Consider the following 16,545-nt stretch of genomic DNA (forward strand, 5'->3'; position numbering starts at 1 on the left):
GTTATTACAAGATATTGAATATAGTTCCATGTGCTATACAGTAAATCCTTGATGTTTATCTATTTTATATATAGTGGTGTGTATCTGTTAATCCCATACTCCTAATTTACCCCTCCCCCTCCCCTTTACCCTTTGGTAACCATAAATTTGTTTCTATGTCTGTGAGTCTGTTTCTGTTCTGTAAATAAGTTGATTTGTATTATTTTTTTAGATTCCACATATAAGTGATATCATATAATATTTGTCTTTCTCTGTCTCACTCACTTCACTTAGTATGATAATCTGTAGGTCCATCCATGTTGCTGCAGATGGCAATATTTCATTCTTTCTTATGGCTGAGTAATATTCCAGTGTGTATATGTACCATATCTTTATCCATTCATCTGTCGATGGACACTTAGATTGCTTGCATGTCTGGGCTATTGTAAATAGGGCTGCAGTGAACCTTGGGGTGCATATATCTTTTTGAATTAGAGTTTTCATCTTTTCCGGGTATATGCCCAGGAGTAGGATTGCTGGATCATATGGTAGCTCTATTTTCAGTTTTTTAAGGAACTTCCAGACTGTTTTCCATAGTGGCTGCACCAATTTATATTCCCACTAACAGTGTAGGAGGGTTCCCTTTTCTCCACACCCTCTCCAGCATTTATTATTTGCAGACTTTTTGATGCTAGCCATTCTGACAAGTGTGAGGTGGTAACTCGTAGTTTTGATTTGTATTTCTCTAATAATTAGTGATGTAAAAGTCTTTAAACTTTCTAGTTACACTGAAATCTTAAGCTTAATGAAACATGTAATGGAAAATTTGGTCTCCTAGATTAAAGTTAACAATGTCATAGCAAGTTTTTTTTTTTTTTAATTCTTATAAAGATGTACTCATAGCAGTTTCTCATCACTGGATGAGAAAGTCATTTTCTTGACATTCAGTGTGTTGTGTTTTTAAATTAGTGAAGTACTATGTTAATAACAAAATGATCTCTTTTAAGTTTGTTTTATATATGCAATGTCTAGCCTTTTTGCCCCACAAAGATTGGGTGAAATGTATGAAAACAGCACATTCTAAAGATTGATCTTTTACAGTGCCAGTTCTTGGGCAGATAATGATTTTTAAAAAGTAACTAATTAATTTAATCATTATTTATCTTTTTTAGTTTACAGAAAATCCTTGGCCTGGATTCCTTAGAAGAAGTTTTAGACGTTAAACTTGTCAACTCCAAGTTCATCATCCATAATGTATATAGTGTGAGCAAGCAGGGAGTTGTTATCCTTGATGACAAGTCAAGTAAGTGCATAAAAGCCATTTTGTTCCCAGTTGACCCAGTACGTTGGCTGTACAGGTCCATCAGCTTCTATTTGACCCTTCCCTAAACCTTACATATGTTTACCCCCTCATTACGTATAGCCTTAGCTCACTTCCAGAGACCTTTACACTAATTGTTTGGAGTCAGGAAATATCATAGAAAGATGAATACCCAGGAGTGAAAGCCTCAGCAAGATCCATCCAGATGCTAGTTCAGTGTTAGCCACACAGGGCATTAAGTGGTTCTTTATCATCCCCAGAAAATCCCTGAGACGTGAGTAAGTTTCATGCCTAACAGAAAGCTTGAGTCAGTTTTTACGTGGGTCCTGGGGTCTGACTGATTTTTTTGGAGCTCTCACTGACCTTTTCATTATGGTGTCTCTGTGTCAGATTTTCTGGGATAGTCTTGGTTTATGGCATTTTTTTTTTTCCTTTTTAATAAAGGTAGCTTTCCAGATGTTGAAGGTACTTTAATTTTTTTATACTTTTTCCTCCAAGCCAGTTTACAAATTGGGAAAAAAGACATTTAGCAGCCGCCTATCCTGGTTTTTGATTAGGAAAAATAAGGTCCTGGTAACTGTAGTGAGCCAGAATCCCCAAACTGATTTAAAAATTTTCTTCCCCTGGATAAGGGATAGACCAGAATTGGATGGACTCTTCTTTTACTTCAAACACTTGATCCTAGGAATTAGCTGGAGCTGGAATGACGTTTGGATGTGGGAAGATGGTATAGTACTTTTGGGCTTTTGTAAATTATTATTAAATGTAGGGCTGGAGGCTCCTGGGCAGCAAAGAAACCTGGCCTAGAAGGAGCCTGAGCAGTGAGAGAGGAAGAGGTTTTTCTAGGCCGTGTTTCCTGACATGAGCAGAATGTGTCTTTGAAACCTGAAACACTTCCCCTTTAAAGCTCCTCTATCAGGAATGAAGAACGTTAGGATACAGAAATAAACAGATTTGTGACTTCATGAGTTGTCAGATTAATATCAACATATAAAATTAAATTACATAGAAAGAATGGGGGGGTATTGTTGCCTTTGAAGTACATCTAAAATCTTTCCGCATTCTCTGAGTACAGCAAACATGAATATTTTCAGCTACCAGTTGGATGATCAGTCGTCTTTTTTTTTTTTTAATTTATTTAATTAATTAATTTTTTATTTTTGGCTGTGTTGGGTCTTTGTTGCTGTGCGCCGGCTTTCTCTAGTTGCGGTGAGCGAGGGCTACTCTTCGTTGCGGTGCTTGGGCTTCTCATTGCGGTGGCTTCTCTTGTTGCAGAGCATGGGCTCTAGGTGCATGGGCTTCAGTAGTTGTGGCACGTGGACTCAGTAGTTGCTCTAGAGCGCAGGCTCAGTAGTTGTGACACACGGGCTTAGTTGCTCTGCGGCATGTGGGATCCTCCTGGACCAGGGCTTGAACCAGTGTCCGCTGCATTGGCAGGTGGATTCTCTTTTTTTTTTTTTTTTTTTAAATATTTATTTATTTATTTATTTATTTTTGGCTGCGTTGGGTCTTTGTTGCTGTGCGCAGGCCCTCTCCAGTTGCAGCAAGCGGGGGCTACTCTTCGTTGCAGTGTGCGGGCTCCCCACTGCAATGGCTTCTCTTGTTGTGGAGCACGGGCTCTAGGTGTGCAGGCTTCAGTAGTTGTGGCATGTGGGCTCAGTAGTTGTGGCTCGCAGGATCTAGAGCACAGACTCAGCAGTTGTGGCACACGGGCTTAGCTGCTCCGCGGCATGTGGGATCCTCCCGGACGAGGGCTCGAACCCGTGTCCCCTGCATTGGCAGGCAGATTCCCAACCACTGCGCCACCAGGGAAGCCCCTGGCAGGTGGATTCTTAACTACTGCACCACCAGGGAAGCCCTGATCAGTTGTCTTTTATTTTATTAAGTACATTCTTCAGAAAGAAGAGCACTTTACAAGCCTCAGGTTCATTAGCTCTAATACAAGTCAACCAACCAGTGTCTGTGCAGTTTCACAGACTGTGGAGAAGGTGAGAAGTGGAAGCGTGAGTGCTGGCCCCGCTCATCAGATGTCTGTGGCAGGGCCAGGGGAAGAGACCCTGTACCAAATGGCTCAGTTGGGTTTTTTTGTAGCAATGCTAGTGATTATTATTTTAAGGCTGTCCTAATACTACTAACCTATATTGATATGTCAGTGGAACTTCCTTGCCTTAAAACATTTTGAAAATTGAAACATGTAAAATGATACTTATATTGGACATGGGACATACAGAGTTTAACTTTTTTTTTTTTTTAAGGTATCTGGTGAACTGGTTTCATAAATGCATTTGATGACTCATACTTTTGCTTTTTATGTTTTTTTCTTCTCTTTCTAAAATTCTTAGGATAATTGATTTGCTTGTTAGTGTGTTTCTTTGGAACAAACTATCAAATTTCTTCTTTTCCCTAAAACTTATACAAGTGCATCTTGTCTTTAGAGAAATTTATAGTTATGGTTTATATAATCATGTGCTGTAACATCGCTGCTAAGGAAAAATTATCTTTTAAATGTTCTGATACATAAGCAGGTGGTTTGTGATTAGCAGGTATGTTTCATATTACTTGGGCAAGTATCATTCTTATGATACCAAGTGTGTATATAATCCCTTGAGTTATATGCAGTTGAATAAAACATCTTTTTATTTTCCTTTTTCTGCAGAAGAACTTCCTCACTGGGTACTCTCAGCTATGAAGTGTTTGGCAAATTGTAAGTACTAAGTACCTGCCATTTTTATGAAATTAACAGAAATTAGTGCCCTAAATTAGAAAATTTTTTTGCTCAATGGCCTGAACACTGATTTGAGACCTTTGAGACTGGCAGTTAATTGTTTGGGGATTACTGGGCTTTTAATGATAAATTTGTGACTTAGTGAAAGGGCTGAGTTACAGAGCATTTTTAAAGGGGTTTTGTGCTTCCATTTTCTTGTGGATATAATCACACTACAGATAAGGTCCATACTGCTTCTTCTGAATGCTTCATCACAGGAAAGAATAATTAGTAATATTGAATGCAATATTGTAATAGATAAATGCCTGTTAACAGTTTATAGGTTTTTATTCCTAAAACCTAAATTTTTATTCCTAAAACATGTATTCCTAAGTATGCCTTATATTTACCTCATCAGTTTACTCAGCAGATCCTGTTTCCCATTGGTTTTTTATAGGGCGTTGGTTTATGTTGGAGAGAAATGTTTTAGAAAACTAATCTAATTGGTATGCAGCATGGTTTGGAAGGAGAAGAACATGCATGCAGAGAAACAGAAAAGGCCGTTTCAGCAATTTGGCTGTAAAATGAGGGGGCCTGGACCAGGGCGGTCCCTCTGAAGTTTTTCATAAGCATATGAAATCTCCTTCACTGGATATCATAGGCACTGTGAAGAAATGAGTTATTATGGTATCTCATTAACACTACTATTTTTCTGGGATTTTCAGAAGGCTTAACCCAAAGAAGGGATTCTAATGGTTAATGGCTTAACCCAAACAAGTGATTTTAATGAGAAGAATTCTAGTTATTTTAGCTGACTAATAATGGTGATATTTGTTCTGTAGGGTCTTTTGAGTCTCAAAGATCACCTCAGAGAGGTGGTTTCTTTCTTCCCTTTTGGGTAAGACTAGCATGTACAGAGATACGTGTATAAATTCTTGAATTAGTAGGCTCTGAATTATTAATTTCACTGAAGTTAGTTTTGTTTGATTATAGAATGAAACTAAAATAACTGTTCAGCTCACTGTGGGTGATCTCAGCGGTAATATGTAGAAAATGATTATATACTATCATCCTAAATATAAATAGCAGTGTTAGTTTTTGAGAAGCCCAAAGTTCTCTGTGTTTAACTATTAAGATTTTCATAGGTTTTTGGTTCATGTTTTGGAACCCCTCTGAGATGTAGAGTCCTTTGGTTTTTAGTTTGGGGGAGTGCTTTTTATTCTTGCTCAGTCATTTGAAGTAAATTAATCTAAATTATATCTTTGGCCGGAATGACAAAATAGAAGGTATAAATGGGTTAAATGACCCATTTATGAATTTTTGGAAAACCAAGGATTTTGGAAGTTGATCAACTGGAAATGAACAGAGGAAGCCAGTTTAACAAGTTGAGGCTATAATACGTTGTAAAGTGTATATTAAGGTGTGGTTATGATGTTGAATTCTCAGTGGTGATCAGAATGTAATGAAGAGTATAATTTTCCCTCAAGCAAGATTAATACATAATGCCACAAAACTTCTGCCAGAAAGGTTAGAATAACTGGAATTATCAGTGGAGAGGAAAGATGTGAGGATCGCCTTAGTAATGTTCTCCACATTAATGTTACGTTAGGTGGAAATTCTTGGGAACAAGGGCACCTCTCACACGTATCAAGTGCAGTGCTTTACAGATGGTTGGCGCATCCATAAACGTGCTTGTTTACATGTCAAAGAAAAAAAGGTGGCCGAAGGGCGAGGTCAGCCTTTTGAATAGTTTTATAAAGTTATTAATTTTTCCAGATTCTCATTGGCCTCCCCAAATTTACTTTGAGTCTTCTCAAAGTCAAGGTCTGTTCCTTATCCTTCTTATCCTTAACGAATCTAGGTTCCCATTACAGTCCTCTAATAGGGGACAGAAAGGATAGGCTGATTATATGAGATTTTGAAGGCCCTGTGCCTCTTTTTCTGTAGGTTTACTGCTCATCTCTTCCCTTTGGGCCCATCTGCATTTATTGCAGACCATCGGCCTGGGTGCTTTCATTGTTGGCCAGCCTCATGGTGGGCCACAGAATGAGGGACTGATGCTAAATAAATACAAAACCAGGTTAACTGTTTTTCTTCCTTGTGCACGTAGATTGCAAGAATCCAATAAAAAGTGGATGTAAACAGTTCTTTTCCAAAGTCTTTCAGGAATAACATTTATAAAAACTAGATTAAAAAATATTCTGAAATTCAACATGATAGAGAAACAAAAGATCTTAGAACTATGGCCTCCTCTCATAGGGCTTGCCATGCACTGGCATTTTTAGGGAAACCTTTTTTTGGCTTGTTTTTGCATATTTTTATCAAGAATGATGAAGTGTTCACAAAGGGGTACAACTGCTTAGAATGAACTGCATATTTTCCTGGGAGGGAGTAATTCAAGGCAATGTGCATTGCTTGCTGAGACATATCCCACTATTTCAACTGACTAAGCTTGGGATATTATAGAGGAGGAAGCAAGTAAAAATGGCTATGTTTGCTGCTAGGTTAACGAGGTACCACACATATAGATATTTAATAATTTTCATTATTTTAGTCAATTTTAGAACATTAAAAGGTAAGAGAATTTTAAAGGAGACCAACAAAAAGCTGTTTCCACAATGTCCCAATGGCCTTGAAATGTGAAGGCCCACAATACTTAACTGTTCTTTTTTGTTTGATACTTTCTCTTTAGTTACAGTGATTCTGTAGGAAGAATTTCGTTTCAATTTTTACTGGCTTCTCCGGCTGTCCTGAGAGTAGAGATCTGTTCCGGTACAGTTGTTAGTCTTGTGTTCTGCTGGCCCAGAACTGGCCAGTCCATTTGCGTCCCTTTCTTCCACACTGTGATGGAAATAGACAAGGCTGGCCAAACAGCTCCTCGTGAACCACTTACCATTTCCCTCAGGCATGGGCAGATCCAGTTCTTCTCTCCACTTGGCGATGTAAATCTTGCCATCTGTGTACCGATTGTTGGGGGCGTTTGCTGCCAGCTCTGTAGAGAGCTAAGAGTTTCTTGTTCCTCTTTGGTCCCTGATACAAGGGGATCTCTGCCTTACTTGTTCCAGGCTTCTTGGTTCCTAGGTTGTTCCAGTTTCTTAGAGTTACTTTGCAATATGACTCTGTTTGATAAACTATCTTTTTTATTTTTAAACTTGTTTGTAGCAGAAACATCAGTTTGTTTCTGCTTTGGTGTTATTTTCTATTATAATTTTGTTTAATAAAAATTCATTCAATGCCACTAATCACTCAAAAGCATTGTTGGGGAAATAAAACCTAGACTCTTAGATCAAAGAATTCAATAGGAATTGAGAGGTCATTTTATCCAGTCTCCCATAGTCTTTGTTTGAGCAGCTTTAAAATGTTTTTAAAAAATTTTTTATAAACTATCTTTTGATGGTTGGTGATCAAATGGAGAGTTCTGTAATCAGAATGAATTTAAGACACAATGTAAAATCTCCTTTTCAGAATATCTTTAGGAAAAATAGTATACATTCTTTTTTTTTTTAACATCTTTATTGGAGTATAATTGCTTTACAATGGTGTGTTAGTTTCTGCTTTATAACAAAGTGAATCAGTTATACATATACATATGTTCCCATATCTCTTCCCTCTTGCATCTCCCTCCCTCCCACCCTCCCTATCCCACCCCTCTAGGTGGTCACAAAGCACAGAGCTGATCTCCCTGTGCTATGCGGTTGCTTCCCACTAGCTATCTATTTTACGTTTGGTAGTGTATATATGTCCATGCCACTCTCTCACTTTGTCACATCTTACCCTTCCCCCTCCCCATATCCTCAAGTCCATTCTTTAGTAGGTCTGTGTCTTTATTCCCGTCTTGCCACTAGGTCCTTCATGACCTTTTTTTTTCCCCTTAGATTCCATATATATGTGTTAGCATACTGTATTTGTTTTTCTCTTTCTGACTTACTTCACTCTGTATGACAGACGCTAACTCCATCTACCACACTACAAATAACTCCATTTCGTTTCTTTTTATGGCTGAGTAATATTCCATTGTATATATGTGCCACATCTTCTTTATCCATTCATCCGATGATGGACATTTAGGTTGCTTCCATGTCCTGGCTATTGTAAATAGAGCTGCAATGAACATTTTGGTACATGACTCTTTTTGAATTATGGTTTTCTCAGGGTATATGCCCAGTAGTGGGATTGCTGGGTCGTATCGTAGTTCTATTTTTAGTTTTTTAAGGAACCTCCATACTGTTCTCCATAGTGGCTGTATCATTTTACCTTCCCACCAACAGTGCAAGAGGGTTCCCTTTTCTCCACACCCTCTCCAGCATTTATTGTTTCTAGATTTTTTGATGATGGCCATTCTGACCAGTGTGAGATGATATCTCATTGTAGTTTTGATTTGCATTTCTCTAATGATTAATGATGTTGAGCATTCTTTCATGTGTTTGTTGACAATCTGTATATCTTCTTTGGAGAAATGTCTATTTAGGCCTTCTGCCCATTTTTGGATTGGGTTGTTTGTTTTTGAACTGCATGAGCTGCTTGTAAATCTTGGAGATTAATCCTTTGTCAGTTGCTTCATTTGCAAATATTTTCTCCCATTCTGAGGGTTGTCTTTTGGTCTTGTTTATGGTTTCCTTTGCTGTGCAAAAGCTTTTAAGTTTCATTAGGTCCCATTTGTTTATTTTTGTTTTTATTTCCATTTCTCTAGGAGCTGGGTCAAAAAGGATCTTGCTGTGATTTATGTCATAGAGTGTTCTGCCTATGGTTTCCTCTAAGAGTTTTATAGTGTCTGGCCTTACATATAGGTTTCTAATCCATTTTGAGTTTATTTTTGTGTATGGTGTTAGGGAGTGTTCTAATTTCATTCTTTTACATGTAGCTGTCCAGTTTTCCCAGCACCACTTATTGAAGAGACTGTCTTTTCTCCACTGTATATGCTTGCCTCCTTTATCAAAGATAAGGTGACCATATGTGTGTGGGTTTATCTCTGGGCTTTCTATCCTGTTCCATTGTTCTATGTTTCTGTTTTTGTGCCAGTACCATACTATCTTGATTACTGTAGCTTTGTAGTATAGTCTGAAGTAAGGGAGCCTGATTTCTCCAGCTCCATTTTTCGTTCTCAAGATTGCTTTGGCTATTCGGGGTCTTTTGTGTTTCCATACAAATTGTGAAATTTTTTGTTCTAGTTCTGTGAAAAATGCCAGTGGTAGTTTGATAGGGATTGCATTGAATCTGTAGATTGCTTTGGGTAGTAGAGTCATTTTCACAATGTTGATTCTTCCAATCCAAGAACATGGTATATCTCTCCATCTATTTGTATCATCTTAATTTCTTTCATCAGTGTCTTATAATTTTCTGCATACAGGTCTTTTGTCTCCTTAGGTAGGTTTATTCCTAGATATTTTATTCTTTTTGTTGCAGTGGTAAATGGGAGTGTTTTCTTAATTTCACTTTCAGATTTTTCATCATTAGTGTATAGGAATGCAAGAGATTTCTGTGCGTTAATTTTGTATCCTGCTACTTTACCAAATTCATTGATTAGCTCTAGTAGTTTTCTGGTGGCATCTTTAGGATTCTCTATGTATAGTATCATGTCATCTGCAAACAGTGACAGCTTTACTTCTTCTTTTCCTATTTGGATTCCTTGTATTTCTTTTTCTTCTCTGATTGCTGTGGCTAACACTTCCAAAACTATGTTGAATAATAGTGGTGAGAGTGGGCAACCTTGTCTTGTTCCTGATCTTAGTGGAAATGGTTTCAGTTTTTCACCATTGAGGACGATGTTGGCTGTGGGTTTGTCATATATGGCCTTTATTATGTTGAGGAAAGTTCCCTCTATGCCTATTTTCTGCAGGGTTTTTATCATAAATGGGTGTTGAATTTTGTCAAAAGCTTTCTCTGCATCTATTGAGATGATCATATGGTTTTTCTCCTTCAATTTGTTAATATGGTGTATCACGTTGATTGATTTGCGTATATTGAAGAATCCTTGCATTCCTGGAATAAACCCCACTTGATCATGGTGTATGAGCCTTTTAATGTGCTGTTGGATTCTGTTTGCTAGTATTTTGTTGAGGATTTTTGCATCTGCGTTCATCAGTGATATTGGCCTGTAGTTTTCTTTCTTTGTGACATCTTTGTCTGGTTTTGGTATCAGGGTGATGGTGGCCTCGTAGAATGAGTAGGGGAGTGTTCCTCCCTCTGCAATATTTCAGTCTGTATGTGTCCCTAGGTCTGAAATGGGTCTCTTGTAGACAGCATATATATGGGTCTTGTTTTTGTATCCATTCAGCCAGTCTGTGTCTTTTGGTGGGAGCATTTAATTCATTTACATTTAAGGTAATTATTGATATGTATGTTCATATTCCCATTTTCTTAAATGTTTTGGGTTTGTTATTGTAGGTGTTTTCATTATCTTGTGTTTCTTGCCTAGAGAAGTTCCTTTAGCGTTTGTTATAAAGCTGGTTTGGTGGTGCTGAACTCTCTCAGCTTTTGCTTGTCTGTAAAGGTTTTAATTTCTCCATCAAATCTAAATGAGATCCTTGCTGGGTAGAGTAATCTTGGTTGTAGGTTTTTCTCCTTCATCACTTTAAGTATATCCTGCTACTCCCTTCTGGCTTGCAGAGTTTCTGCTGAAAGATCAGCTGTTAACCTTATGGGGATTCCCTTGTGTGTTATTTGTTGTTTTTCCCTTGCTGCTTTTAATATGTTTTCTTTATATTTAATTTTTGATAGTTTGATTAATATGTGTCTTGGCGTGTTTCTCCTTGGATTTATCCTAGGAGTCTCCTTGGACTCTCTGTGCTTCCTGGACTTGATTAACTATTTTCTTTCCCGTATTAGGGAAGTTTTCAACTATAATCTCTTCAAATATTTTCTCAATCCCTTTCTTTTTCTCTTCTTCTTCTGGGATCCCTATAATTCGAATGTTGGTGCGTTTAATGTTGTCCCAGAGGTATCTGAGACTGTCCTCAGTTCTTTTCATTCTTTTTTCTTTATTCTGCTCTGCAGTAGTTATTTCCACTATTTTATCTTCCAGGTCACTTATCCGTTCTTCTGCCTCAGTTATTCTGCTATTGATTCCTTCTAGAGAATGTTTAATTTCATTTATTGTGTTGTTCATCGTTGTTTGTGTGCTCTTTAGTTCTTCTAGTTCCTGTTAAATGTTTCTTGTATTTTGTCTATTCTATTTCCACGATTTTGGATCATCTTTACTATCATTACTCTGAATTCTTTTTCAGGTAGACTGCCTATTTCCTCTTCATTTGTTAGGTCTGGTGTGTTTTTACCTTGCTCCTTCATCTGCTGTGTGTTTTTCTGTCTTCTCATTTTGCTTATCTTACTGTGTTTGGGGTCTCCTTTTCGCAGGTTGCAAGTTCGTAGTTCCTGTTGTTTTTTGGTATCTGTCCCCTGTGGCTAAGGTTGGTTCAGTGGGTTGTGTAGACTACCTGGTGGAGGGGACTGGTGCCTGTGTTCTGGTGGATGAGGCTGGATCTTGTCTTTCTGGTGTGCAGGTCCATGTCTGGTGGTGTATTTTGGGGTGTCTGTGGCCTTATTATGATTTTAGGCAGCCTCTCTGCTAATGGATGGGGCTGTGTTCCTGTCTTGCTAGTTGTTTGGCATAGGGTGTCCAGCACTGTACCTTGCTGGTCATTGAGTGATGCTGGGTCTTGATGTTGAGATGGAGATCTCTGATAGATTGTTGCCGTTTGGTATTACATGGAGCTGGGAGGTCTCTTGTGGACCAGTGTCCTGAAGTTGGCTCTCCCACCTCAGAGGTACGGCCCTGATGCCTGGCTGGAGCACCAAGAGCCTTTCGTCCACACGGCTCAGAATAAAAGGGAGAAAAAAATAGAAAGAAAGAAAGAAAGAGGATAAAATAAAATAAAATAACTATTATAATAAAAAATAAGAAGAAAAATTATTAAGAATAAATGTATTCAGAAATAAATTTTTTTTAATTTTTAAAAATAGATTTATTAATTTTTTATAGTAAAAAATAAGAAAAAAATTATTAAGAAAAAAATTTATTAAGAAAAAAAATTTTAATTTTTTAAAATAAAAAATATGAAAAAACTTATTAAAATTTTTTTTAATTTCTAAATTTAGAAAATAAGGAAAAAATTATTAATAAAACATTTATTAGAAAAAAAATTTTTTTAAGTAAAAAAAAAAAAAAAAAAACACGGACAGACCTAACCCTAGGACTAATGGTGAAAGCAAAGCTATACAGACAAAATCTCACCAAGAAGCATACACATATACACTCACAAAAAAAGGAAAAGGGGAAAAATTAATATATCCTGCTCCCAAAGTCCACCTCTTGAATTTGGGATGATTCGTTGTCTATTCAGGTATTCCACAGATGCAGGTACATCAAGTTGATTGTGGAGCTTTAATCCGCTGCTTCTGAGGCTGCGGGGAGAGATTTCCCTTTCTCTTCTTTGTTCGCACAGCTCCCGGGGTTCAGCTTTGGATTTGGACCCGCCTCTGCATGTAGGTCGCCTGAGGGCGTCTGTTCCCCACCCAGACAGGACGGCGTTAAAGGAGCAGCTGCTTCGGGGACTCTGGCTCACTCAGGCCGGGGGGGAGGGAGGGGCACGGATGCGGGACGAGCCTGTGGCAGCAGAGGCCGGCGTGATGTTGCAGCAGCCTGAGGCGTGCCGTGCGTTCTCCCGGCGAAGTTGTCCCTGGATCACGGGACCCTGGCAGTGGCAAGCTGCACAGGCTCCCGGGAGGGGCGGTGTGGAGAGTGACCTGTGCTCGCACACAGGCTTCTTGGTGGCGGCAGCAGCAGCCTTAGCGTTTCCTGCCCGTCTCTGGGGTCCGCGCTGATAGCCGCGGCTCATGTCCGTCTCTGGAGTTCGTTTAGGCGGCACTCTGAATCCCCTCTCCTTGCGCGCCGCGAAACAAAGAGGCAAGAAAAAGTCTCTTGCCTCTTCGGCAGCTGCAGACTTTTTCCCGGACTCCCTCCCGGCTAGCACCGAAGCCCGAGCCTCAGCTCCCAGCCCCCGCCCACCCCGGCGGCTGAGCAGACAAGCCTCTCGGGCTGGTGAGCACTGCTCGGCACCGAGCCTCCGTGCGGGAATCTCTCCGTTTTTCCCTCTGCGCCCCTGTTGCTGTGGGATCCGCGCTGATAGCCACGGCTCGTGCCCGTCTCTGGAGCTCGTTTAGGCGGCGCTCTGAATCCCCTCTCCTTGCGCGCCGCGAAACAAAGAGGCAAGAAAAAGTCTCTTGCCTCTTCGGCAGCTGCAGGGTTTTTCCCGGACTCCCTCCCGGCTAGCACCGAAGCCCAAGCTTCAGCTCCCAGCCCCCGCCCGCCCCGGCGGCTGAGCAGACAAGCCTCTCGGGCTGGTGAGTTCTACTCAGCACCGATCCTCCATGCGGGAATCTCTCCGCTTTGCCCTCCGCACGCCTGTGGCTGCGCTCTCCTCCGTGGCTCTGAAGCTTCCCCCCTCTGCCACCCGCAGTCTCTGCCCGCAAAGGGGCTTCCTAGTGTGTGGAAACCTTTCCTCCTTCACAGCTCCCTCCCACTGGTGCAGGTCCCGTCCCTATTCTTTTGTCTCTGTTATTTCTTTTTACTTTTGCTCTACCCAAGTACGTGGGGAGTTTCTTGCCTTTTGGGAGGTCTGACGTCTTCTGCCAGCGTTCAGTGGGTGTTCTGTAGGAGCAGTTCCATGTGTAGATGTATTTCTACTGTTATCTGTGGGAAGGAAGGTGATCTCCGCGTCTTACTCTTCCGCCATCTTTCCCCTCCCTCTCAACTCTGATTCTTGAATTTTATAATATAGGAATGATGAAATAATGTAAAGCTTTAAAAATTGCTTTATAGCTTATCTATTACATATATGAGGTAATTACTATGTTGGTTAACTGTGTCAAGACTAGGAAAATATCTGGACTTCGTTGGTGGTCCAGTGGTTAGGACTGCGTGCTTCCACTGCAGGGAGCGTGGGTTCCATCCCTGGTCGGGGAACTAAGATCCCATATTACGTGTCGCGAAAAAAGACTAGGAGAAATATTGACTATTTCAAAGAGAATTATCACTGTTTACATTTAATACAAATGTCTTTCAGAACGTCATAAAAGAAAGAGTCGGTTTCTTTGAAAATGGAAGTAAGCCAGTGATTTTCCTCATTGTTTTATAATAGATTTCAATTTAGACATAAAGTATATTTATATAAGCAGAATGTATAGTATCAGTTTTCTCCTTGAAAACTTTTCTGATCTTAAGTATCTGTACACACCACACCTATGCACAGAGACTAATACTTAAAGATGATTGCCCCATTAATGTTTCTCTTTCTTTCTCTTTCCCTTTTTTAACAGGGCCTAATTGTTCGGATTTGAAGCAGCCTATGTATTTAGGATTTGAAAAAGATGTCTTTAAAACTATAGCTGATTACTATGGTCACTTGAAAGAGCCTTTGCTTACATTTCACCTTTTTGACGCCTTTGTCAGTGTATTAGGTAAGTTGGAATATAATGAGCGTATATCTTCACTACTGATATGGAATCATTTCATTTTTCACTATCTTGAGACTTCCATAGCTTTTTTGAAATAAAAACAGATGGGATGCTTGCCTAGTTGGAGTCCTGCTCTATAAAGGAGGAAAAGAAAATAGTTAAGCTCTGTTATAAAACCTAAACAAGGACCAGTAGTTTTTATTTCTTAGGGAGGAGTAATATGTTCTATGTCATTTCTGTACAAAAAAGTATGACTTTATTGGTAGAGAAGAATGTAAATTTGACATTTACTCTTCATGAGTAAATCTACTACTCTGGATATGACTTCATGAATAGTCAAGTGTGAGAGAGATATTTTCATATAGAAATCTTATTTCTTTTTATAGAAGTAACAGGTTTTTGTAGGACTATTTGTTATCTGTGACATGTAAAATATAGTAACTACTGTTCTCTAAAACTTGTTGCTACTTCTCACGTAGATTTATATTTCAGAATTTACACTGTCAAAGAAACATGGTAAAAAGGAAAAAGAAATCAATATTATTGGTATAGGTTTTTCTGATATTGTTCCTTTCTTCTTGGAAATCAGATTTTTCTGTTGATGTTGTGATTGTTCAATAAATATTACTGTTTTCTTGTCCAAAAGTTTGCTTTAGTGACCAAATCACTGTGTGAGTATCATACTCTGTTATGTAAATTTGTAGGAATTAGCATCCTCTTGGTTTTGAGTGTTGTGGGCTTAGCAGTCTTCACCTTCCCATTCCTCCTTCCCCGTCTCTTCCCTTTCTACTATCTTATTTTCTTGTCGGAAAGTAGGGATGCAGCCATAGTATCCTAACAAAATAAAGTATCAGCAATATGTGAATAATGTACCTGATCTCTTAGCACAATACTTCAATTTTAAGATTTCATAGGATTTCTGATAATAAGAAGCAAAATGGAACAATTATAAATCATGTACATAAGAGTGAGTTTGTTCTCAGAGAGACCAATATTGAGAACAAATGAAGGGATTAGACCTAGTACTGTGTTTTGAGACCACTGGGTCTTCTTGGTATTTTGTTTTCCACCAAGGAGAATTGGGGGCTTATGTCCTTGTGAATATCATGCTTAATGATGACTACTTGCTGTTATTTAAGATGCATAAAGACTAATTGAGTAGATTCTCATTATAGCCACTTAATGCCATTATGAGACTGGTAAAAGACAAATTCTAAAGACAGGATTAAAAACCACTTCTTAGATTTTCTTCTCATTTTCCATTTTCATAATGTTTTACGGTAGAATTTAGAAACAAAAGAACTTGGAACTTAAAAAAAAAGAATTCCAATTTTTAAAAAATTTTAATTTTTTATTGGAGTATAGTTGATTAACAATGTTGTGTTAGTTTCAGGTGAACAGCAAAGTGATTCAGTTATACATGTATCTATTCTTTTTCCCATTTAGGTTATTACAGAGTACTGAGCAGAGTTCCCTGTGCCATACAGTAGATCCTTGTTGGTTATCTATTTTAAATATAGCAGTGTGTACATGTCAATCCCAAACTCCCTATCTATCCCTCCCTCCCAACCTTCCCCTCTGGTAACCATAAGTTCATTCTCTAAGTCTGTGAGTCTGTTTCTGTTTTGTAATAAGTTCATTTGTATCAATGTTTTTAGATTCCACATATAAGTGATATCATATGTTATTTGTCTTTCTCTGTCTGACTTACTTCACTTAGTATGATAATCTCCAGGTCCATCCATGTTGCTGCAAATGACATTATTTCACTTATTTTGATGGCTGAGTAATATTCTTTTGTACATATGTACCACTTCTTTATCCATTCATCCGTTGGTGGACATTTAGGTTGCTTCCATGTCTTGGCTATTGTAAACAGCGCTGCAGGAACATTGGGGTGCATGTATCCTTTTGATCTATGTTTTGTTCTGGATATATGCCCAGGAGTGGAATTGTTGAATCGTGAGGTAGGTCTATTTTTACTTTCTTAAGGAATCTCCATACTGTTCTCCACAGTGACTGTATCAATTTACATTCCCACCAACAGTGTAGGAGGGTTCCCTTTTCTCCACACCCTCTCCAGCATTTATTG

At 38.8% G+C, this 16,545-nt stretch overlaps 1 protein-coding gene across 2 annotated transcripts in view; it reads left to right on the plus strand.

Annotated features, from left to right (window-relative positions):
• The window catches only part of DEPDC1B (DEP domain containing 1B), a 252,342-nt gene that overhangs the window by 54,102 nt on the left and 181,695 nt on the right, over positions 1 to 16,545 (plus strand). For both annotated transcript variants that reach the window (XM_082457291.1, XM_082457292.1), the window contains exons 5-7: positions 1,152 to 1,282; positions 3,957 to 4,004; positions 14,316 to 14,456. In XM_082457291.1, the coding sequence (XP_082313417.1) occupies positions 1,152 to 1,282; positions 3,957 to 4,004; positions 14,316 to 14,456 (320 nt within the window). The remainder of the gene's footprint in view (positions 1 to 1,151; positions 1,283 to 3,956; positions 4,005 to 14,315; positions 14,457 to 16,545) is intronic.

This window comes from Balaenoptera physalus (assembly GCF_965194825.1).
Source record: "Balaenoptera physalus genome assembly, chromosome: 3".
Classification (NCBI taxonomy): domain Eukaryota; kingdom Metazoa; phylum Chordata; class Mammalia; order Artiodactyla; family Balaenopteridae; genus Balaenoptera; species Balaenoptera physalus.